The sequence below is a fragment of the Guillardia theta genome (assembly GCF_000315625.1).
Source record: "Guillardia theta CCMP2712 unplaced genomic scaffold GUITHscaffold_45, whole genome shotgun sequence".
NCBI lineage: Eukaryota > Cryptophyceae > Pyrenomonadales > Geminigeraceae > Guillardia > Guillardia theta.
In genome coordinates this window covers 319,182-341,332 of record NW_005434629.1, presented here as the reverse complement: position 1 = coordinate 341,332, position 22,151 = coordinate 319,182, and the positions used below count along the sequence as shown (strand labels likewise).

At 53.2% G+C, this 22,151-nt stretch overlaps 7 protein-coding genes across 7 annotated transcripts in view; 3 read left to right on the top strand and 4 right to left on the bottom strand.

Moving 5' to 3' along the window:
* Window positions 1-4,275, bottom strand: part of GUITHDRAFT_140377 (hypothetical protein) — a gene marked incomplete at both ends in the record, with an annotated part of 5,828 nt that extends 1,553 nt beyond the window's left edge. Inside the window, 23 exons of the mRNA XM_005830543.1 lie at window positions 391-477; window positions 524-646; window positions 786-886; window positions 1,132-1,192; window positions 1,377-1,431; window positions 1,651-1,718; window positions 1,934-1,990; window positions 2,038-2,081; window positions 2,140-2,170; window positions 2,343-2,415; window positions 2,503-2,552; window positions 2,671-2,718; window positions 2,779-2,816; window positions 2,879-2,907; window positions 2,953-3,002; window positions 3,069-3,131; window positions 3,181-3,242; window positions 3,288-3,327; window positions 3,523-3,579; window positions 3,630-3,763; window positions 3,814-3,820; window positions 3,994-4,110; window positions 4,255-4,275. Of these exons, the coding sequence (XP_005830600.1) occupies window positions 391-477; window positions 524-646; window positions 786-886; window positions 1,132-1,192; window positions 1,377-1,431; window positions 1,651-1,718; window positions 1,934-1,990; window positions 2,038-2,081; window positions 2,140-2,170; window positions 2,343-2,415; window positions 2,503-2,552; window positions 2,671-2,718; window positions 2,779-2,816; window positions 2,879-2,907; window positions 2,953-3,002; window positions 3,069-3,131; window positions 3,181-3,242; window positions 3,288-3,327; window positions 3,523-3,579; window positions 3,630-3,763; window positions 3,814-3,820; window positions 3,994-4,110; window positions 4,255-4,275 (1,416 nt within the window). The remainder of the gene's footprint in view (window positions 1-390; window positions 478-523; window positions 647-785; window positions 887-1,131; window positions 1,193-1,376; window positions 1,432-1,650; window positions 1,719-1,933; window positions 1,991-2,037; window positions 2,082-2,139; window positions 2,171-2,342; window positions 2,416-2,502; window positions 2,553-2,670; window positions 2,719-2,778; window positions 2,817-2,878; window positions 2,908-2,952; window positions 3,003-3,068; window positions 3,132-3,180; window positions 3,243-3,287; window positions 3,328-3,522; window positions 3,580-3,629; window positions 3,764-3,813; window positions 3,821-3,993; window positions 4,111-4,254) is intronic.
* Window positions 4,276-6,735: 2,460 nt separating this feature from the next.
* Window positions 6,736-7,703, top strand: GUITHDRAFT_163810 (hypothetical protein; the record flags this gene model as incomplete). Its single annotated transcript, XM_005830542.1, has 5 exons — window positions 6,736-7,212; window positions 7,263-7,371; window positions 7,425-7,499; window positions 7,547-7,621; window positions 7,662-7,703. The coding sequence occupies exons 1-5, from the start codon at window positions 6,755-6,757 to the stop codon at window positions 7,701-7,703; spliced, it is 759 nt and encodes a 252-aa protein (XP_005830599.1). The 5' UTR covers window positions 6,736-6,754.
* Window positions 7,704-7,915: 212 nt separating this feature from the next.
* Window positions 7,916-10,030, bottom strand: GUITHDRAFT_163809 (hypothetical protein; the record flags this gene model as incomplete). Its single annotated transcript, XM_005830541.1, has 5 exons — window positions 7,916-8,241; window positions 8,288-8,366; window positions 8,413-8,464; window positions 8,511-8,551; window positions 8,600-10,030. The coding sequence occupies 5 exons, from the start codon at window positions 10,028-10,030 to the stop codon at window positions 8,096-8,098; spliced, it is 1,749 nt and encodes a 582-aa protein (XP_005830598.1). The 3' UTR covers window positions 7,916-8,095.
* A 3,253-nt stretch (window positions 10,031-13,283) lies between these two features.
* GUITHDRAFT_153221 (hypothetical protein) lies at window positions 13,284-14,471 on the top strand. Its single transcript, XM_005830540.1, has 4 exons — window positions 13,284-13,371; window positions 13,418-14,074; window positions 14,124-14,204; window positions 14,385-14,471. The coding sequence occupies exons 1-4, from the start codon at window positions 13,309-13,311 to the stop codon at window positions 14,433-14,435; spliced, it is 852 nt and encodes a 283-aa protein (XP_005830597.1). The 5' UTR covers window positions 13,284-13,308; the 3' UTR covers window positions 14,436-14,471.
* Window positions 14,472-14,557: 86 nt separating this feature from the next.
* Window positions 14,558-16,692, bottom strand: GUITHDRAFT_163807 (hypothetical protein; the record flags this gene model as incomplete). Its single annotated transcript, XM_005830539.1, has 5 exons — window positions 14,558-14,656; window positions 14,939-15,079; window positions 15,237-15,301; window positions 15,462-15,663; window positions 15,920-16,692. 5 exons carry the CDS (start codon window positions 16,690-16,692, stop codon window positions 14,560-14,562), a joined length of 1,278 nt encoding a protein of 425 aa, XP_005830596.1.
* Window positions 16,693-17,616: 924 nt separating this feature from the next.
* On the top strand, window positions 17,617-18,668 carry GUITHDRAFT_110417 (hypothetical protein; the record flags this gene model as incomplete). Its single annotated transcript, XM_005830538.1, has 6 exons — window positions 17,617-17,872; window positions 18,043-18,050; window positions 18,101-18,153; window positions 18,200-18,260; window positions 18,534-18,582; window positions 18,634-18,668. 6 exons carry the CDS (start codon window positions 17,617-17,619, stop codon window positions 18,666-18,668), a joined length of 462 nt encoding a protein of 153 aa, XP_005830595.1.
* A 643-nt stretch (window positions 18,669-19,311) lies between these two features.
* On the bottom strand, window positions 19,312-20,841 carry GUITHDRAFT_53874 (hypothetical protein; the record flags this gene model as incomplete). Its single annotated transcript, XM_005830537.1, has 10 exons — window positions 19,312-19,392; window positions 19,625-19,699; window positions 19,746-19,804; window positions 19,860-19,896; window positions 19,946-20,056; window positions 20,112-20,168; window positions 20,214-20,288; window positions 20,338-20,370; window positions 20,606-20,679; window positions 20,733-20,841. Coding segments are annotated over 10 exons (711 nt in total), but the record flags the coding sequence as incomplete, so codon positions are not given.
* Window positions 20,842-22,151: the final 1,310 nt, after the last annotated feature.

The following is a 22,151-nucleotide window of genomic DNA, read 5'->3' as shown; positions in this document are numbered from 1 at the left end:
ATTGAAAATTGAGATAGGTTCGACACCTCGATTGCTAGCTAGCGGCCTGATTTTCGCTGGAGTGGAATGTGTATCCAACGCCTCCTGTCTTTTTACTCCATCGTTAGCCGTCCTAACCTCTGGCCGCTGTACCTTCACCTTCTTGAGCGTGAGGGGTGGCTACAGATCGAAGACCCAGTGGTTGGGGCGGTAGAAAAGAAGCCCTGTGTAGGATCGGAGACTTCTATCGTTATCCTCATACTGATTTTTAACTTTAGTGTGGATACGCGACGAGGTGAACTGATTCTAAAGTTGTAGATTGGGTTATGCGTTTTAGGACATTGTATATCCCCCCCCCCTCACAAAACGTTGGTGGGGGGGGGGGGGTCAGGGGGAAGGAGAAGGGCATACCTGAATCACGAGAGAAGGATCGTTCTGATGGGCTTGAAGCATTTCATTGACGAAGTAGTCCCCAAGGTCAGGGAAGATTTCCATGACCTGCAAGTTTATGACACGTTTCCCTTCCCAGGATTGTTTGCATGACCTGTTCGATGCGCTGCCGATTTTCTGTTGCGCTGCCCTGCTTGTTGTTTGTGCTCTGCACGGCAGATTTCTTGGTTTGCAAGGATTGGGTGACAAGCTGTTTGACATCCTGGAGGATCCGAATCTTGGAGAGGAGAAGTCAGCAAGGGAGGATGTCATGGGAAGAGAACGATTACGATGCTGTTCTTGTTGGAAGAAGACGCAATGAGATGGTCGAGCAAAGGGAGGAGAGAATGGCGGCGGTTGAGATCGCGGAGGGCAACCTGACTTGTCGATCTCTCTTGCAAGGCCTGCTTCACATCGCTGACAACCCTCTGCATGTCATTGGCGCGAGACACGTCGAGAATGTGAGCAAAACTTTCGCCTGTAAGAGATGATTATCTCCTCTTCACTTCTCTGCTGTGCTGTGCTGTGCTGTGCTGTGCTGTGCTGTGCTGTGCTGTGCTCCTCGCCTCTGCTCTGCTAACCCCTCCCCTTCCTCCTCCTTGGCCTCTTGTGGTGCGCACCCATCTCTGGTCTCCTTGGCTCACACCATCCTACGGCAACTCTTTCTATTCTGACTCTCTGTTGCTCTTCCGATCTGCTGCAGAGATCTCACTTCTATCTCACCGTCAAGCGTCCCGCCGGTGAGGAAGGAGAACAAACAATCCAGCAATCCTGCTTTAGCTCTCTGCACAACTCGTCAGTGGAAATGATCAGCAAGATTGTGAATGACAGACTTGTAACAGTCTTGTTGAGACAATGTGATGTAGACTGTTGAGAGTCGATGAGAAGGTGTTCAGTTGAGTGTAGGCAAAGGCCTTGTTTTGATTGTACGTCAGTGAAGGTTTGCCCTAGTTGATGTCGCAACTTACAACATTCAAGTGCAGTTTGAGTTTTATTGCCGACTGCACAGCGGGGGCAAATAACCTGCACACAAGAATAAACCATCAAATCAAGTGACAGAAAAATGATCAGTTAGAACAGGAACACAAGAGTTTATCAACTTGCAACTAGTGCTACACCGGTCGAACTCCTCACTGACTCTGGTTGTAGTATTTCTACCACAGACTGCAAGGGACTAACATGAAGAAAGCATCCAAATGATATGAATTGGGCTAAAACACTTTCCACCACTGCTGTACTGACCTTTGGAAACTTAGGATCGTGAGGGCAGAATCAGCCAGGAACGTAACTTGGTCGATGAGAGTATCACCCTGGATGTAGAGACATCATAAAAAAACTGCTGTAGCAAAGAGAAATAGAATAAACAAGAACAACACATCCGATCGAAGGGAAAGCTAGAAAGTCGCAGGGCCGGAAGTAGGCACAGTAGCAGGAGTAGAAATTGGAGCCAGGAAAGGGGCAGGGACAAGAGCAGGAGCAGGAGCAGCGAAGAGAGGAAAGACATCAGGGCGAGGAGCTTAACAACCTGAATTCTTTCAGCTTGCAAGATCTCAACGATGTCGACAATGCTCTTGTCGATTGCCTGTTGGCATGACGTCAAGAAGTCTTGCGCTGCAGTCAACCTCGAACCTCGGCCGTCCGCTGGATGTTGATTTCAAGATCTTTGTGAAAAACTGGGAAAAAATGAGAGGGGATGAAAAGTGAAGCAAAGAAAGATGTTCAATCAAACACCTGGCTGTGAACTGAACAAGTTTTCGATGATCTGCAGCACAAAGCAACGTGAGATGTTCACAGGAGCTTTTCTCTAGTTCATCTTCTGTCCTTCTCTATCACTATCCTCCTTTTTGACATCTCCCCTCCGCGCCCTCCTCCCTCAACAATCTGCTGTACTTCTTCTTCATAGCTTCGCAATCTACTTGAAAGCTTTCACCTACCTTCTGCGTCAAGATGTAATCGACTGAGCTGAAGACTGAGCTGATGTCAAGGATCTTGGGGATGTTGAACAACCTGGGCGCAGGCATGCGAGTGAGAAACAAGAACTTCACAAGGTTGTTGCGAGACAGCAGGCTGAATGTATGCAAGACGAAATCTCACTTCCTTTGAATTGACTGCGAGTGTGTCGAAGGAGCAATGTAGCTTCCGTTCTAAGACGATGATCAGAGAAAAAATACAGGCATAGCAACAACAGGAAGCAGGAGAGAGGGGAGAAACAGGAGGGGAGTGATAATCTGAGAGCAACGAGAGCAGCCAAACATCCAGCACCTCAAGTTCGCTCCCGAACCCAAGAGGAGACGACGCTCTCAACAGGATCTGCCAGCAGGCACAAGAAGTATAAGCAAGCTCTCCTCCCAAAGTCAATAGCTCTGTCACCATCAATACTTTCTCCTCGAGCTCGTGTACAGCATCCACTGCAAAGGAGTGCAGAGTGAGGAAGGGAACGAGAACCGCCCGATAGCAGCGAGCATCTTACAGGTGACTCCTTCGAATTGGTCCTCCTCGCTGCCAAAATGCTCACCATCAACATGCAGAACATCGCACTCTCACAAGTCGTCGAAGTTTCTCAGTCGGTATCGCAGGAAGGACTCCAGGAACGTCTGTGGTACGGGAGGAGGAAGCGGCTGTGAGGAGGAAGGCAGGGCGAGATAGAAGCATGCGGGGACCTCAACTTGTCTGTCGTGCATCATGTGTGCCCAGAAATGAGACAGGTGAAGGCTAAGAAGTCTCTGCAAGGAAGATGTTATCACCACCAACTGTGCTGCTCAGTTTCTTTACGTCTGCCGATTCATTGAGGATCTTGAGAACTTCAGCTGTTTGATTGCGGTCTCCTGCTCCCCCTACAAACATGCTCAACAGTTGTCTTGCTATTCATGAAGCGCTACCAGGATTGTCCATGGGCAAGAACGAGAGGAAGACTATCCGCTGAGAAAACAAGTACTCAGCTACCAACGGATGGGGAGGAGAAGGCAGGCGGGGAGGGAAGGGTGAATCAAAGGGGAAGGAGTGGGAGGTGGTGGTGGAGGGAAGGGGAGCGAGGCAGAGCAAGGATCAAGAGGAGGGAGAGAGCGGGACTTTCGTCTTCAAGTCGTCAGGTCAACATGTACTCGTCTCGTTCACCTTGTCCATCAGTTTGTTGCTCACCAACGAGCTCACGTCCATCTTCGGGTCAAGGTGCTGTTCCGCACATGTCAGCTGCTGCTTCCTGCCACACCGCGGTCCGTCACCTGATACTGGACCGCGACCCTTCCATCCTGCCTTGGCATCGCCTGCGCTACCATGAGTGCCCCCCTTGCTCCTCCCTCCTCAGCGAGCACGACACACCGATTGCTCGGATCTTTTCTGCTCCTCTTCACCTCGGCTGATGTAAAGTCAGCGCATTCCTCTCATACTCAGCAAACTTCTAACGACCTGCGACCTGAAAGATGGTGTCAGAAAAATCTTCTTCCATGGCAACAGGCAACCTCCTGCTCCGCCTCCGTCATGCCCCCTGCCCCTTCCTCCTCCTCTAGCTCCTCCTCGCGTCAAATCTCTGCCTGCATGCTACTGTCAGGCAAGCTCATCTCGTGGGCACAGAAGAAATCCTCTCACCTTCCCCTTCAACTTTGCCCGTCCCACTGTAACTGCCCGAGCTCGTGACCCCTCCTCTGGCAGCTGATTCTGATCCCCCAGCACCCCCTCTTCCCCTTCCCCGTCCTCGTGTCCCCCCTGCGACAGCAGTACGGCAGTCAGTAAAGTTCCTACCATAAACCTCCGGATCCGCGCTCTACTGTTAATGGAGCAAAATTTCGACTACATTCCGTTTCCCATACTAAACCCCCAACACCCTCAAGTCTTTCTCTCCCGTTGCACCTTCTTCTTCCTTCTCCGCATCACCTCTTTCCCATTCACTTTTCCTCCTCCACCACCACCAAATCCCCCATCCTCCTCCTCCTCCTGATCATCATCATCATCATCATCACCACCACCATCATCATCTCCATCTCCATCATCTCCGTCATCATCTCCATCATCATCTCCATCATCATCTCCATCTCCATCTCCATCATCATCGTCGTCGTCGTCGTCGTCATCATCATCATCATCATCATCATCATCATCATCATCTCCATCATCATCTCCATCATCATCTCCATCATCATCTCCATCATCATCATCATCATCTCCATCATCATCATCATCATCATCATCATCTCCATCATCATCACCTCAAACATCATATTCTCCATCATCATCATTATCATCATCATCATCTCCATCATCATCATCATCATCATCTCCATCATCATCATCATCATCATCATCATCGTCGTCATCGTCATCGTCATCGTCATCGTCATCATCATCATACCTCGACCCCCACGAGCTCCAATGTTCGCCTCCATTCTATGGCGATCAGGTGGCAAGACCCTCATCCCCGACAAGCCCAGCAAACTGAGACGGTCCGATCACTGAGTCGGACGGTCACTGAGTCAGAGTCAGGCCGCGGCCGCCGAACTGCCGCCGGCCGCCGCCGCCCGGATACCGGATACAGACAGCCTGACTGCGGCGCCCGCCGAGAGTCAAGAGTATCCGAGTCAGCCACCAGTGAAAAAGTTTCCGAAGTTCCCGGACTCAGGTGGGCCGGGCGGGGGGGGCTACAACTGAACGTAACACGCCGGTTAATAGTGACGGTAGGCAGTCACAGAGTCACCCCCCCCCGGGTGGGGCTGAGGCTCCCTGAGTCTCGAGTCCGGGCTCCGGCGACTCCGAGCCGGGGCGGCGGCACTGCGCGGCAAGGGCCTGACCGTGACTGCCGCGCGCGGAGAACTCAGTAAACCTTCCCGGATCCGATGATGATACCTGCGCAGGATCGGACTGGACCATTGAGGCCTCCCCCCGGGGAGTCGCTCGGAGCCTCAGCCCGCTGAGGGCCGGCGGGCGGCGCGGCGGCCCGCCGCCGCGCACTGCCAGTGGACCTGCGGCCGGCCCTGGCAGCCGCGCCCAGTCGGATTCGTCATCCCGGCGGCCCGGCCGGGCGGCGCCGCGATCACTCGACAGCTGGCCCAGTGGGCAACGAACCGTTTCAAGTAGTAACAGCCTTGCCCCCGCACAAGCCTCCGGGGCCTCCGGAGGCCCGCCCCGGGCCGACGGGCCCCGGCCGGCGGGGCCTGTCGCCGCGCGGCTGGCGCCCCGGGCCGGCGGCTGGCGATCATGGACTCCGTTCCGAGTGACGGTCACGCTGAGTCCGGAATTGTTTTTATCCTGCAAACGCCCTCTTCCTTCGATCGATCAGTTGTTGGTGTCATGTAGCGGCTACGTGAGCAGACGCTGACGGCGGCCGGACCGTCAGTCCGGGGGCCCATGACTCGTGACCCAGTACAATATTTGAGTAAAGAGTTTACTAAGTCACATACCGCTCTGGCATGAAATACGGCTGGTACAAGATACCGATCGATTGCAAAATCTTGGTCGACCCACTGTCCCCCCTGCTCCATCCTCGCCAACGCCGCCCTTGCTTTCATCAGCCTTGCGCACACCCACCAGCCACTGTCCTCCTTCCTCCTGCAGCAAGCTCGGAGCTCTGCATTGACGCAACATCTCGCAGGAGTAAGCAAGGAAGGATGATTGATCCCAGCGTGACAGCATCACAAAACTCGCGGGTCATGGTGTTTCTTTACAACTTGTTGTTTCAAGCGCTTCTCATAGGCAAGAAGGCCTTGATCTTCATCTTTGAAGACCTGACGATAGACGAGCCTCACGAGCTCCTCTCGGATCAACCACAAACCACGCTATTCGACCTTTGCCAGCGACGGGAGGAGCCTTTACCGCAGTTTGCTAAACCAAAACTTCAAGACCCGAAGTTTTCTCAGACGTTCAAGTTCCGCCGCATGTCTTTGAACGAGAGCTGATATCCAAGAATGGAATTCCTCTGACCATGATGTTAGAGTACGATTCGGGCCTGGCGCTGATATTCAGGACTGTCGTTTTATTATGTAACTTAGTCATTTATTCCTTCATATCATGTAAATCATCCTCTTGAAGTTTGACTGTTGCTCATCTCTCACCTCGTACGTCCCGCCCTCTCAATACAGCGTGAGCCTTGGAGTCCCCACACAACTGATGAACCGAACATTGAGTCGGTGAGAAGGATGCATGGTCTACCAGCGACATCATCCCGACCAGGTTGTTGCGCTGCTGCTACAGGCTCGACTCGAGATAGCAAGGTTGCGGTAGCTGCCTCTGCCATCCCGAGCATCCAGACGGCAGTCAGAGTCTGCATGCGGGTCTGCATGTCTGCATGCCAGGCGACTGCTAACTGGGTCATGGCGGGGATGGGGGTACCCTTCGACTAGAGTCTCGTCCATGGGCGATGAGACCAGTCGACCTGCTGCTGCTGTCTTGCCTCCTGGCGGTCCAGAGCTCGCATGCTGTCAGCGGCGGACGAGACGTTGTACAGTCTGGTAGCCTTCCTCTACGACCTTGGTCCGGCGGCGAGAATCTCCGTCCTCCCGCATGCCAGGAGCTGCCCTCTTGCGGAGGGTGCTGGGGGATTCGACAGAGGACGGGAGTGCTAGTGCATGGCTGCCACCTGCAAGCAGAGGGATGGGAGGAGATAGCATGGGGAAGAGAAGAAACCAACGAGCTCGGCCGAATCCCACAGGCCGTGCTTGTGGCACATCGGGAAGGAGCGGACATGGTGCTGTTCGGCACCGGGGGGTCAAAGAGCAGCGATGGGGTAATGGAGGGAGAGTACACCATGAGGTACATGTTCGACAACTTCGAGCGGTTGAAGAACTTCAGGGAGTTCGAGGAGGCTGACCTTGCGCGGTCTTTTCGATCCTCCGCCTCCTCCTCATCCGATTCACCCTGGTATGCAGGCTCAAGGAGACGATGAGGCTGATCTGCCGATCGGAGACCAGGTCGCTGAACACGGTGCAGGAGCTGGAACTCTGCGGTCAGATCATGCACAACGAGCAGATCCAGAAGGTCTTGAGAGCACGAGGACGAGAGCCGCTGATACTCACCGGATCTCATTGCAGGTCATCCTGGTGTCAAGCCCAACTCACTTGCCCAGGTGCATGAGGGATGCCAAGGTTGTGTTCGATGAGAACAAGGTCTCTGGATGAGCGGGGGGGTTCGGATCGTGACGACATGCGTGCAGTTTTCTTTCTCCAAGTCGATCTTTGCATGCCCATCAAACACCTGTTACAAGAATTCTCAAGCGCGGGTGCGGGAGGTGTTTGTTGTCAAGACCCGCCTTACGTGAAACATGGCAGGATGTAGCTATCGTGGAGCCGCCGCATCGAGGAGACAGGTAGCAGGAGGCAGGAGGCAGGAGGCAGGAGCCGGCGGCGATGACGAAAGGACAGAGACAAAGAATTCGATAAATGGCCCCTCCACCGATACCTCGACAAGTTCTTCAAAGCCCCCAGGTGCGACTGCATCTTAGGCCTCGCATGAGATGTTGTGACTTCAAACAGGGAGACAAGGCTCAAGGTTTTGCAAGAGATGTCAAAAAATCTATCCTGAACACTTGTTCAATCACCTTTAATTGCTAGCAATTACAACCCCGAAGGAAAATTCGTTCAAAAACTTCAGCCTCGATTTGTGAAACGAAAGCACGGAATTGTATCTATCAGTTGCTTTAACTCTTCTCCCGCCCCTCTATCCCTACGTGTCTATCTTGATCCATCTCACTCTTGTACACTATTCACAACACAAAGTCTTTTGCCATCTCATTCCTTTCTGTTCCACTTCGATCTGACGGCACCCGATCGATCGGGCGAAGGGAAGGACTCTCCATGAGATACTGTCCTTTGCTCATCATCTCGGCAAACTCGTCGAATTCGATCACGCCTGAGGCTGACATCAGACGCGACGACTAGAACAAGCAGCATCTCACCGTTATTCTTGATATCAGCGATCTCGATCATCTTCCTTGCCTCTTCCTCTGTCACCTCTGAGCCGAGTCTCTTCAGGACCTGCGCAGGAGAGATTAGCTCAGCATGAGTCTCCCTTCCCCTCCACCTCGCGGATGTTGGCAGGATCGATCACTCCTGAGTTGTCGAGATCCATCGACCTGTTCAATGTCAGCAAATCTTCCATCAACAAGCTTAAAAGATCACATGAAGATTTCCTTGTAATCGTCGAAGTAACGGCCATCAAGCTACAAATCGCTGTCAGCAGCTGCAAGTTTACGGCGAAGATGATTTACCGAGGTTCGACCAACAAGCTCCGGGCTCGGAGGGACTGAGTTGTCTGATTGAGGTGCCCAACCAGCGTGTAGGAAAGCATCGTGACTACTCATCACGATGCAGTATTCTTCGAAAGAGATGTCTCCTGTCTGGAAGATGTCGAAGCGATTGAGCATGTCCTTGATCTCAGCTTCTCCCTTGTAATGTCCCAGCGCTCTCATCGATTCTGTCAGATTCTCCATCGAGATTCTTCCCGAACGATCGCGATCGAGCAGGTTGAAACCTTCTCTTAGTTCTGCCTCTCGTTCCGGATCAAGCTTGATCTGTGCGAGGTACTCTGCCGCCATCCCTCTCATCACCTTGTGCATGTAGTCCCAGTCAAGGTCTGTCCTCATGCGACGGATGGCAGTCAGCGAGTACACGGCACCCATAAGTCGCCTTGCACACAAGTTGTCCTTGAGGATACGCTGCATCTGCGGCATGCTGTCCTTGTGCAACTTGCCCTCCTGGAACTTCTGCAGCCACGGATGAATGAAGATCTCCTCACACGTCAGGCGCTTCTTGGGCTCGATGACAAGCATCTTCGTCACCAGATCGACAGCCTCTTCTGAGATGTAGTCCCAGTATGGTCTTGGGAAGTCCAGCGGCCCAATCTTAGGCAGGAACATCTTCTCCTTGTGCCCGTGCACTTCCTGCTGATCGAAAGGAAGGAATCCGCAGAGAAGGATGTAGAGAATCACTCCAGCGCTCCATATATCGCACTCTTGACCATAGCCTCCTCCGTTCAGCACTTCCGGAGCAACAAAGTTGGGAGATCCACATCGAGAGAGCATCCTTGCTCGCCCGCTGGCGAGCTCGCCTGCCTCGAACATCTTCGAGAGACCATAGTCGGCGATCTTGATGTTTGCATCTGAGTCTCGATCCGCATACAGGATGTTCTCTGGCTTCAGGTCTCGGTGGACGATGCCTGCCCTGTGGAGGTAGTGGATGGCCGCGATGATCTGATGAAAGCAGCGGGCCGCCTCCATCTCCGAGTAATGGTCTTTGCTGATGATGCGGTCGAGCAACTCTCCTCCCTTGACCAGCTCCATCACGATGTAGATATGGTTGGAGGACTCATAGACTCCATACAGTGTGATGCAGTTAGGGTGGTTGACTCGTTTCATGATCTCGATCTCGCTCCTGACCTTCTCGATCGCCTTCGCATCCCTTCCCTTCTTGGTGATCTTCTTGATTGCTACTGGTTTGTTGTCTGCGAGCCTCTTTCCTTTCAAAACGATCCCAAACCGTCCACGCCCAAGAATCTCCTCATCAACGTCGAAATCTTTCCTAATTCCGCTCCCTCTCAACAGAGAAACGAACGATCTAGCGAACGATGGGAAATTCGAGGCCCTCGCAACTCCATTCTTCCCTGCCGGGGGTGACATAGGCTCTTTAGTACTCCTTGACATTCTACTCTTGGTTTGCCAGACTCCTGCAACGTAGGCGCAGACCGAGTCAAATCCGAAGCTCTTCTGGGCTTTTCTACCGATCTGGGAGGCTCTATGACATCCAGATTGAAACGTTCGTCACTTGAGGCAGCAATAGCTTCGTTCACCAACTACCCTGCTACAACTCCTTGAAATCAACTTGCTTCTTCTTGCCTGCGAACATACCAGTTAATCTTCCGAAAGCATCTGGGAATTGAAGAATTCATCTACCAACATATGCAGATGCATCACGACACATCAAGAAACTATGATGCACAGAAATCAAACATAAGGGGCTCCCCGTCATATCTAACCAGTGGTTCTGAAACCCACGAAATGGATTTTTCATCAACATGAGCTAACAGATGTTCAGCTGCAATTCGACTAAGAAGCCTTACTCTGATTCGTTGGAATGCGTCGAGAATGAGAGGTCAAGTGTGAACGATCACAGTAGACGAATCTTGCTTCTCCACCACCCTTCTCACTCTCTCTACCTCCTCTACGTCCCTTCGTGTTCCAACCACAACAGCAACATAGCCATGTTGAGCAGCCCCAAGGAAGTAAGAGGGGTGGGTAGGTGGACTATGTTCAAAGGGGTGGGGTGGATCAAACAAGGACAACAAAGTAGCACGAATGGCGAATTTTGCCTTCGATGTGGGTGGGGTGGATTTGATCTGGACGGGTACATCAATTTGGTACCAATTTTTGAGTTACGAGATGAATCCTTGAGGGTGGGTGGTATCACCGGCACAGGGGTACCAAACATAACAGCATAGGATTTGGGGGTGGGTATTCAACGACAGTGGGTAGAGGTAGTAAATAACTTCGGTGTGAAACAGGAGTAGGGGTAGTCTCTTGAAGGGAGTAGTTATGGAGTAGAGAGGACCCGTTGTTTCTATATACCTTGGACCGAGTCACGGGTAGGTAGATGGTCGAAGGTTTATTCTTGTACATTGGGGGTGGGTATATTGCATGAATGGAAGGGTGGAGGGGGTGGATAGGTCCTATTTCCTAGTGACCCATGTGTCCTATTGAGGGCGTAGCTGTTGTACATTTGTGATATGAGTACTTTTCGCGCTAACCAAACTTTTGGTGAGGTAGGGTCATGTACCCCACCTTTCATCTTGCTGAGTTGGTCATTTGTACAGGAAAGTAACTTATGGAAAGGGTGCTTCACAAAAAAGGATCTCAGACCGCTACAAGGGGTGGGTACCGAGGGTTTTAAGTGGGGGTACGATCACAAGTCAGTAGGGTGGGCCGGCCCTCCGGGTTGGTCGTATGCTCGGGGTGGGGGGGTGGACCGGGGGATAAAAAGAAAAAGTATGAAATATACATTTAAGACGAAAGTGGGGGGTAAGGGGTCACGAACACTAAAAGTACGGGGTGGTTTTTTGGGTAATGGACTTATCAAATGGGGGGTACAGTTGAGGCCCTTCGATTTCCAGGGGTTGGGTAGTCACGAGCAAGATCTTACGTGGTGGTTGGCCATCTAGGGTGGGTAGGTGGACTTGTTCGGGATCTGTCTTTGTCTTTAGACCCCTACCCCATCTTTGAGAACAAGAATCCCGATAAATGAAGGGGTAGTCCAAAGTTGAAGGACGCTATGCAAAAATTGAACATTTCCCGCCCAAATTTGAATTGCTCGCAAATGAAAACCCTCGAGTCCGGGCCTCACAACCAGCTTTTTCATCCCCCTCATTCTCATGATTGTGGACCTCATCCCTCCTCGTTCCATCTCCCTCGTCAAGAGTCAGAACACGCCATGGCGTGCAGCATTCGGTGAGGACGGGAAGGAGGCGTGAGACGAGGCAGACCGGGGGAGCAGAGCATACGAAAGCACGCAGTGAACTTCCTAGCGATAGAGGAGGAGAAGCCCTTCAAGCAGGAGTTGCTCGGCACTGCGCGTTGAAGCGAGGATCGAAGTCAATATGTTTGTCAGACGTCGTCAGGGCTGTTATTTTGGCCTGTGCTTCCTCTTGGTATTCGAATGGCGTGAGGTCACTGGGAGTATGTGCTGATGTATTCTCAGTGCTGTGCTGTGCTTGTAAAGGCAAAGGAGCATGATCCCCTCAAGGCCGAGGAAGCGAAGGCTGCTAAGGTGAGCAACTCACGGTCGTCGCAATCGTTGCTAATGAAGTCATTCCCTCTCCTGGGGCAGGCGGAGCAGGAAATGCTCAAAACCAGCCCGCTAGTGAGCAGGTAAATGCTCCTCCTCCATCTCACTCCACTACTGCATGCCATTGCTGATCATTGTCCTCCTCAATTTTCCACTCGCGCCGCCACAACTCAAACTTGCCGGCATGGCGTCTCGCCTTCTTTCCCCCTTGGTCATCATCTTCTGTGCTCCCCCCCTGATCTCGCTTGCACAGAACCGAAGACGCTCTCATCATGGCTGGGGGAGAAGTTCGCTCCATTCAGGCACAGATCGCCGACTCTCAGAAGCGCTTGAAGCAACTCAAGTCATCTTTCGAGGTGAGCGATCTGCCTGCTGTCTCTGTCGTCCTAACGTCCAGCACAGGAGGCCGATGAGTCGATACATCACTTCGACAAGCTCCGCGAGAAGGATGACTTGAAAGTGAGCCTTTCCCTCCTGCTTCCAGTTGCGCTTACGTCACCTTGTCCTCCAGCTCTCGGACAAGCAGGCAACCCTTACGCGAGCCACGGAGCTGGTGAACAAGGCGCGCTCAGAGGGGCGGAGCGAGGTAGAGCCCTCAAGGCTCCTCGGTCGCCTGCCAACTCCGAGTTGACACTGGAGCAGATCAGGGACAGGATGCTGTCAGAAGCCAACCAGGAGAGAGGAGTCGCCATGGAGAGGCCAGCTGCTGTCCTCCTGGCTGACTCAAAGAAGATGGATGCACAGAGCAACACTGTCCTCCATCGATCAAAGTCAACCCAGGCAAGCTTCCTTCCATCCTCTGTCCCCCTCCTTCCTCCTCCACTCTCCTCCTTCTCCCGCCCGCTCCTCCACTTTCTCTCCCCGCCCCTGACGTTTCGCTGGTTACCTGCAGGCGAAGTCGTTGGCAGCGCTGGACCTCACCATGGCTCAGGGGCTGGCAGAGAAGGCCAGCGCGGGAATGAGGGCGGCAAAAGTTTACTTTGGGCGAGCGATAGGGGAGAGGGAGGATGCGGTGAAGGCGGCAGGGCAGGCTGCGAAGGACGTGGTGGACGCAGCCAGCGTGAGCCTGGCTGGGAACAAAGGAGAGGAGGAGAGGAGAGTGCTGAAGAAGGTGGTTGGGGGAGAGGAGCACGGGAAGCAGGCGATGAAAGACATCCTCGCGGCAGACGGCAAGGCTGTAGATCAGGCCGAGCGACAGCTGGGGAAGGTGAGGGAGCTGTGTTTGCGGCATGCGCGCAGCTGACCGGCAGCAGGTGAAGCAGGAGGTCTCTTCATCCAAGCATCAGAAGGGGAAGCTCTCAGATCGCATGCTCTTGGTGCAGGAGCACATCGACCAGCTCCACCAAGAGTTCCATGCGGCTCAGGCTCAGGTGGTGGCGGCAGCCAAGGCTCATGTCCTTGCGTCCAAGAAGCTCGAAGAGGCAACCGCTGCAAACCTCCGAGCTCAGACTCAGCTGGACAAGATGAGGAAGGAGGAGGTGGACACGCTTAAACGCGAGCTCAAAGAGGCGCAAGGGGCCCAGCTGCAGTCGTCGAGCAAGTTCGAGGAGGCCAGCAGGAAGCTGCAAGGCATCACTGGGCGGAGGACGGCGCTTGAGGTTCAGATCTCTCGCCTCAAACTTGAGCTGCAGCGGGAGAAGATGAAGAAGGAGGATGAGGTGAACAAGGCGAAGACGACGGACCTGCTGAACAAGCGACTTGAGCGGACGCTGGAGGAGGAGAAAGTGGCGCTGAAAGAGGCGAAGCTGGAGCTCGCCATGAAAGGAAAGACTCTGAGCGATCAAGAAGGAGGCAGGGGAAGGAGCGAAGACGATGAGCAGGAGGCTGCAAAGGGAACAAGGCAGGAAGAGGACGAGGATGAAGACGACGGAAGTTATCATTCTGCCCTCGCCAAGGAGATGAAGAGACAGGCGCGTTGATCGCTGCTCTTGCTCTTGCGCTGACAGATGGCTCCTGCAGAAGCGAATGGAGGAGGAGCAACAGGTTGCCGTACACTCTGCTCATGAAGAAGCTGCGAACATCGCCAAGGCTCAAGAGGAGGTGAGAACAACTTCATAGATGACAGCTGAGGAATGAGAGGGAGCCGGGTGGCATCGGAAGTGAATAGGGATAAGGAGAGGAGTAGATGAAAGGTGTGGGGGAATGAGTTAGGGGAAGGAACTGGGGTGTGGAACAGAGGAAGAGAGCCGGGTGGGAAAAAAAACTTGACCATGTTTGCAGGTGGAGAAGCAGCTAGAGCAGGTGAACGCGCTTCAAGGGTCGCACAGTTAAAAACTCTTGGCATACATATGAAGTGTTATGCAACACATCATGCAGCTGATAGAGAGGAGAAACTCTCCTCCTCTTCCCTCCTTCCGCCCTGTCTCTCCCTGCCTGCTTCCTCTGTGTCCCTGCTTCATGCTATCACTGCTGTCCTCACTCTTCTCCTACTTGGCGGCGGCTTCTGACATGATGAATTGTATGTTGGGAACGGGAGATCTTCGATCCAGCGGCTGAAATGAGCTTGTGAGCATAAGATAAGACGAGGAGGAAGAGGCAGAGAGGAGGTGAAGGAGGAAGAGGGAGGGAGCGGCGGTAGACAGGAGGGAGGCACACAGAGAGGCCGAAAGGACGAGAGAGGAAGATAGAGCGGGAGAAAAAGAGTCGAAAGATGAGGCATTGAAGAACGAGATGAGGTGGCGAGGAGAGAGAGAGAGAGGCAAGCGGGAGATGGAGGAGAAGGGAAGGAGGAAGAGGGAGGGAGGAGGGAGGACCAGGAAGGTAGGACTAGTCACCTCATCATTGAGAAGGCTGCTGCTGGCTTGTAGGTGGGGACCATATGCCCTGCTCCCCTGATGGTCAGGAAGTCCAAGGACCCGGCATAGCGCGTGACGTATCCTCCCATGCGCCTGCAGCCGTCGAGCGTCCACGGGCGCCTGCTCGACAAGTCACAAGGAGCCAGAGGAGGGAGAAGACAGGGAGAGAAGGGGAGGAAGCTGGAAAGGGAGGGGGGGAGGAGGGCGGAGGGAGGAGCAGGAGGAGGAAAGAGGAAGAAGAAGAAGAGAGGAGTAGCAGAGGGGAAGCTTTTCTCACCAGCTCTCAGCTTCTGCAAGGCTCAAGGCAACAGTCCAGTTCTGAGCTGCAAGAGTGTTGATGGACTGCGGCACGGCTTCTCAGCTACTTGCAGGGATTTCCTTTCCTCTCTCGCCCTCCTCCCCTAGCACTCCCTCTCCTGCTTTACCCCTCTACTCTCCACTTCACTCTCCCCTTCACTCGCCCCCCCTCCCCCCCACCTTCTTTCCCCCTCCTTCACCTCACCGGGTCTGTGTCACCATTGTAGATCAGCACTTTCATGCGGCCCCATCGGCCGGCAGCGACGTCACGGTAGAACGGGATCAGCGACTTCTCGGTCAGGAGGTAGCTGAAGCCATCGCCATTGTCCGCGTTGAAAAAGTAGGAGGAGGGTGGGACGTGTAGGGCTTTGCGAACCTTCGTATTCTCTACCCACAGTACAAGAGCTCTGTTCGTCGTAGCATCAGATAAGACTGGGAGGTAAAGGGGGGGAGGGAGGGGGTGAGGAGAGGAGATGGTGAGGAGGAGCAAGGGGCAGCATCGAGATAGGATGATGCAGATGCTGGTACGGATACAAGGTTGCACCAAAGATTGGTATTGGAAGCAGCGGGAAGAAGGGAATGGAATGGAGGAAACGTATGTGGGAAGGGGGAAGGAAACAGCCACGTAACAAGCAAGAACCATGCCTGCTCCCCTCTTCTCACCTTCCTGCACCGCAAGGGTAGTCATTCAGAGCTCCGCGAGCAGAGGCCTTCCTCATTCCTCTTCCTCTCCTCCTCACATACCCCGGCAGCGCATGCCAGCTCCACAGCTGGAACGCATCGTCGTAGATGCAGTCATCGTAGAGAGCGTACTCGTAGTAGCCCCCGACCTCCTGCTCCATCTTCCCCAGCACCATCTCGCAGCTCCCAGACAAGTTCCCAGTCTTCAGCTCGTCGTACCCGCACGTCGCCTTCACCTCATCGTACAGTCTGCGTGAAAACTGCTGGTGCCCTTGGAGCCACTCCACCTCCCACAAGGGGCCGAACGAGTCCCCGCACAGGACGTCTGTTCCCGCGCATGCGTCCCCCACAGCAAACCCTCGCAGGTTGATGGCGAACTCCTCCTGCCCCTCGAGGATCTCACGAGCCAGCGTCGGGATATAGACGCCAGCGTACGACTCCCCGGCTAGGAAGAGCTTACGAACGCGCAGGTGAGGGTAGAGGGTCAGGAAGCCCTTCAGTGCCTTGTAGTTCACCTGCGCCGTCCTCGTGTCGTTCCATCCTCCACAGGAATCGCCATGCCCGGCAGGTCCTGCTGGGTAGCAGTAGGAGAAGCCGACGGGAGGAGGAGAGTCGAAGATGAGCAGGTCGGCGAAGCGAGTCCATGAGAAGGGGTTGCGGATAAGAGAGGGGATCCGCGTCTTGCGGAAGGACTTGGTCTTGAGACTCTCGGCGCTGAGCATGAAGGGGCCGATCTCTGTCATAAGGCCGAACATGGAAGATGCTCCTGGGCCGCCGTTGCTCCACAGGAGAAGGGGAGGAGGAGAAGGAGGATCGGCAGGAGGGGAGGAGGAGGAAGGAACTGGTTCCCTCTCCACATAGACGTAGTGGGTACGCATGTTCTCGTTGATTTCAATGTATCCTGAGAACCATCGGCTGGGAAGGGGTCCCTGCCATCCACGGTTTCAGTTGTTGCTGTCATCATGGTTGGGCTGTTCTACTGATCCCACCCTCTGTACCACTACGTGTTTCTCGAAAACGTCTCTCATATTGTCTCTTTCTCTTTCCGTTTCTCTCCTCTCTCCTACACCTACTCCTCCTCTCCTCTCCTGTCCTCTCCTGTCCTCTTCTAATACCCCCCACCCCCCCCATCTTTATTCTCTTCTCCTCTCGACATATATCTCATCTCCCTTCCTCTCAGGGAACCCAGGACAAACTTTCGCGAACAACAGTTTGAACGTTATCTACCCTCCTCCATCCTCCTCCATCCTCCTCACCTTCCACCCAGGAAGTTCTTTGACCTCATCGTCGCCTTTGCCTGCTGCCATAGCCGCCATCGCAACCACTAGCATCGCCGCCCTTCCAACGAGACCGGCATACCTGACCATGGAGCCGCAGTCAGGGAACCCTGCGGGGTCGGCAGTGCGGGCTGAATGAGGGCTTTCAAGCCTTCTGTATGAGTGGAGATGAGGGCAGATCTTTGTAAGGTGATGGTGGCAAATTTGGTAGTGCGCTGAAGGAGAATGGCGATGGGGAGGATACCGTTGTTTAGCCGGAGGATGGACGACATCGGCATAACGATGATGCTAGCAGTTGTCTGCTCCTTCACCAGCATCATCCTCAACCTGTAATCTCCTTCCAGCTCCTCTGCAAGACACTGACGATGTTTCTTTACTCTGCACTGCCGTCCGACGCCATCGATGCCCGATGTGCCTACCAGCGTCAGCAATGGCGGGGTCGTCAGCTACAACCATGGCATCATGCAGAGGCGATGCAGAGTGTCAGCAAGGGAGCTGGAGCACAAGATGATGGGAGGGGTGGACTTCTGGCGAGCAGTGGTTAACGTCACAGTGGAAGGGGAAGCTGGGAAGAATGGCCTTGTCTTCAACTCCCGCCATGGCGGGTTCGAAGTCGAAAAAGCAAGGGAACTTGCCTTCAGTGAGGATCATCCGGTCGGTAGCGAGCACGAGTGCTTTATCAGCGGCCGGGGAGACGATCGGCGCATCTCATTTAGCGTACTATTGTGTTGGGTTGCCGGAGGTCTGACTTGCAGCGGTAGTTGACCCTGGCAATGCACGACAAGTCTTTCAGTCTAGCTCGACTAGTGCGAGCTGATCTGTTCGCAGGGGCTAGGGTACTTGAGACATGTCTGCTCGTGCTGCTTTCTCACGCTTGTTGTGGCAGATGGTGTCAGGGTTCCTGGCTGTTGTTTTCATCATCCTGACCGTGTTCAAGATGTGATCTCTGAATCAGTGCGTGCAAGTTGGTTGATGTTACATCCAGGACTAGCAGCGTCTGGGGAAGAAGGTCGAGAATGCATGTTTCAATGACGGACTTGCCCTCGGTGTGGCTCAACACAAACATCAGAAGTTACACAAACGAGCATTATCTATGATGAGAAAGAGGGAGGGAGGGAGGAGGGAGGGAGGGAGGTTTTTTGAAGTGCCGTGGAAAAATTATGATGGAGCAAGGGAGTTGAGGACAAAGAAAAATAAAGGAGAGGTGAAAAGAAGATGGAGGGGAGGAGGAGGCGGCAGCGACGGGGAGAAAGGAATATGTTGGGTCGGGATGGGACTCGGTGAGTAGGAGTGTGGAGGAGCACTCAGTTTTGGCTCAGAAGGACCCGAGCTTCCCTGTCCTGCAGGAAGAAGAGATGAGAAGAGAAAGTAAGTAAGAAGGTAAACAGTTACAAGGTCTTCGATGTTGAGAGAGGTCAGGTGGACTGTTTCATTCAAGACATGCTTCTTCGTGATCCGATCTTGAATGCTCCGCAAGTTTGCAGGGTCATAGTGCTTCTCTAGTAGCTCGGCAACCTGCGACAAGGGAGCGGGTGACTGTCCTCCTTGTGAACAGACGAGGAGAGGAGGGAGGGGCGCGACAGGACTCGCGCTTACAAGAAGTTCGAAGTTCTGTGAGTCGATGAGCGAGCACCAGCGATCGTATCCTGCAGAAGATCGTTACATCATCGCGAGACAGAGCTGATCCCTCGTCACTCCCTCTCTTCGCTTCCTGCTTCTCCTCTGGTATTAGAGATCACGTGTATCTTTTACTTACGCGCACGCCCATGGAATTCAATCAGCTTGGAAAGAGATTTCTATGAATCTTCACGTTAGCAGGTCAATAGAGAGAGGGCAAGAGGGATGCTAGAAGAAGAGTCGAGGGAGGCAAGGAGAAGATGGAGGTATGGGAAGGACAGAAGGAGATGGAGCAGATCCGGGGGGATTCGGAGTGGAGCATACAAGGCTCACAGACCTTGAGTTCGTCAGGTCGTCTTGTCCATACGTCATACTCGCAAAGAGTATGTCTCACCTGAGGCGTGTCAAAGATCAATTTGCCTCTAGACCAGTACAAGAGCTCAGCCTCTATTCTGTTTGCTGGCACTGCGACTAGTTGCCTACCCGCTCGTTGAAGGGAAGGCGAACGAAATATCTCGGAGATGACAGCATCGCTTCCCAGAGCTTCCTGGGGATATGCAGCTGGCAGAGAAAGAAAATAAACAATTGTGAGAACTTGAATACGATGAAACGAGAGGGATAACAGAACAGTGAGATCGAATCACAAGATAACCAAAAATTCCAAAACAAGACAACGCGTGCCAAGAGTAACGCACTCTTGTCTTAGGTATACAAAGTCACAAAAAGGAGAAAGGAAAACATTTCTTCAAGGAAACACGCAGGCCACCAATACACAGTTGACAGGACTGACAACCTTTCCGATCGTGGCGGCCTCGTCCTCAATCCATACTGTGCGATTGAAGTCGAAAGTTCGCATCACCTGTGCGATCTGCACGTCCAGTGAGAGGAGAAAGGAGGAGAGAAAGGAGAACAACTCTTGTCTCGAAGAGCTTCTGGGGGGGCTGAGGAAGGTCGATACCCCCGAGGATCGATCCTGTAGCATCATTGATACTCAAAATACTGGCACAACTTTCTTGGGAGTTCTCAACCACCTTTGTGGTTTGCAAGACCCTCAAGGTCGAGAATCTGTAGTGACATCAAGTGAGACGCAAAGCGTTGAAGCAAGACACCCCACTTGTTCGCCACAGGATGAAAGGAAGTGAAGCAACTTGGTCTTTCCACATCCAGTTGGACCCGTGATCACCTTGGCTTTGATGCAGTCAGAGAAAGATGAAATCTGTGAGATCTGAACGATACACACAAAAGTCATTCGGAGATTATTCGAGCGAATCATCACTTACAATGTGGTTCCGATAGGTCAGATATCCTCTATCAAGCACGCAGACTCTGTAACCTATCTGTAGTGCAATCAACTGGCAGGCTGGTGCGAAATGTATAATGACAACCATTGCAAGGACATAAGCTAGACTGTTCGAGCGTTGTCCTCCCCGCCAGCAGTAGATTAGAGGTCTCCAATCCTTGCAAAAAATCAGCTTCGAAGCACAGGATTAAACTCTGTCTGCTTACTTTTGGCTTGTCCATGAAGTAATTTTGAATGATCTAAAGAAAGCAAACTTCTCAATGGACAGAGAGAAAACGTCTATTAGAGAGCGAAGGAACGTGAGAGAGGAGAAAGTGAGGCTGAGGTGAGGAAGAACGGACATGATGGGGCGAGGGGACGGCAAAGGAGGCAGTGGCTAAGTGAGAGGCGGGCAAGGTATAGAGAGGACAAGCTTAAGAAATAGAGCCAGGGACACAAGAGGAAAGAAGGAATGCGCAGCAATTGCGTATACACCGTTGCTATATTGTTTGAGATGAGGCTAGCTCCCAGCCTCCTACCGGCGAAGTGATCGGCTCGATGTAGCTTTCCTGCCGCATGACACGCGTTAGCCACAGGTCAAGGGGCCAGGACTTGAGGAAACTACCAACTTCATGACGCTGCTCATCGCTCAACACCGGGAGGTTGATAGAGCCCGGGATGTGGTCATCCTGGTACTCCGACGGGCTTCTGACGTCAATGATGGCCGAGTAGCCCCCGACGACGTTCCCTCGCAACCAATCACTCGTCTTCACAGGAGCGTTGGCCAGTGGAACATGCTCCACTGCATGCTCGCATACTGCCGTCTCTGCGTCACTCACTTCGTCTGCATGCTCTGTTGCTGCTGATGTTGCCGCCGCGTTTGCTGGCACAGTCAAGGGAGGTTTCACTTCGAATGTCCCTGCTCTGCCCGGTGAAAATGTGGAGGTAGAGACAAAGAGCGTATCAGCAGCTAGACCGCAGCATGTTTCCTGCGAAGCAAGGACGAGCAGAAGCAGCAAATGCTTCATTCTCAGTAGATGTTTTGATAGAGTTTCAGACGGTCATCAACATACTCGCGCCATAACAGCATTCAACTCGCGCCATAACAGCATTCAACATGCAGAGCCCCGACAAGGTGCTGGAGATTCGAGTGTCAGATTTGAAAACAGTTCACCTTTTTCCCAATGACATCATAAAAATACAGGTTCATCACGATCATTACGATGATTTCCTCTAGTCCCTGCTGGATGCTTTTTGCACCAGATCGCGTATTTCAACTCGTCAGCATCATAATGTCTCCTTACTCCTTATCAATCAAACGCCAATCAGGCATTTCCAGCCTTGCTGCAGTCACAGACACGCTCTCAACCTCGGCCTCACCCTTCACATCTCCTACGTTCCCCTCCCGTCTTTCTTCCTTCCTCCCCTCCCTTCCTCCTCCTCCTCTCGCTCCTCCTCCTCTCACTCCTCCTCTCACTCCTCCTCTCACTCCTCCTCTCCCTATCAATCCTCCTCCTCCTCCTCCTCCTCCTCCTCTTCTCGCTCCTCCTCCTCCTCCTCCTCTCGCTCTTCCTCCATGCACTGCATCCCGATGCGACCAACCAGCAGACCAACCCGACCAACCTTCTTTACTCAAAGTTAAGTTAAAAATCAGTACGACCAACCAGGTCATTCTAAGGGCCCCCTCGTACCCCCTCATTTAACTCTACCCCACCCTCTTTGATTCGGCAACAAGGACTCAAAATGACCCGTGCCCTTTCGCAAAATGTACCATGTACGAACCGCTGCTGTATTGAGGCGCCTCTAAGGGCTCAATTTGGGGGTGGGGTGGTGATGTGTGCTGAATGAGTCGAGACCGTTGAGAGCTCTGGTGGACTCAAGCGGAAAACTTCATTAGAGAGGAGATGCAGGAAGGGAGCAGAGCAGAGCATGGGAGAGAGGAGGGCAGAGAGGAGGGCAGAGAGGAAGAGAGAAAGGGAGCATGTTCCACATGCAGAAAGTGAGGAGAAAAGTGCTACATAACAGCTCTCCCTGCTCTCCA

Excerpts from the sequence above, each read along its gene's own strand:
- GUITHDRAFT_153221 (XM_005830540.1), top strand. The coding sequence starts at position 13,309 with ATGAAAGACATCCTCGCGGCAGACGGCAAGGCTGTAGATCAGGCCGAG. Across the intron at positions 13,372-13,417 it reads CCGAGCGACAGCTGGGGAAG|GTGAAGCAGGAGGTCTCTTC; the intron begins GTGAGGGAGCTG and ends GACCGGCAGCAG. Across the intron at positions 14,205-14,384 it reads TCGCCAAGGCTCAAGAGGAG|GTGGAGAAGCAGCTAGAGCA; the intron begins GTGAGAACAACT and ends CCATGTTTGCAG.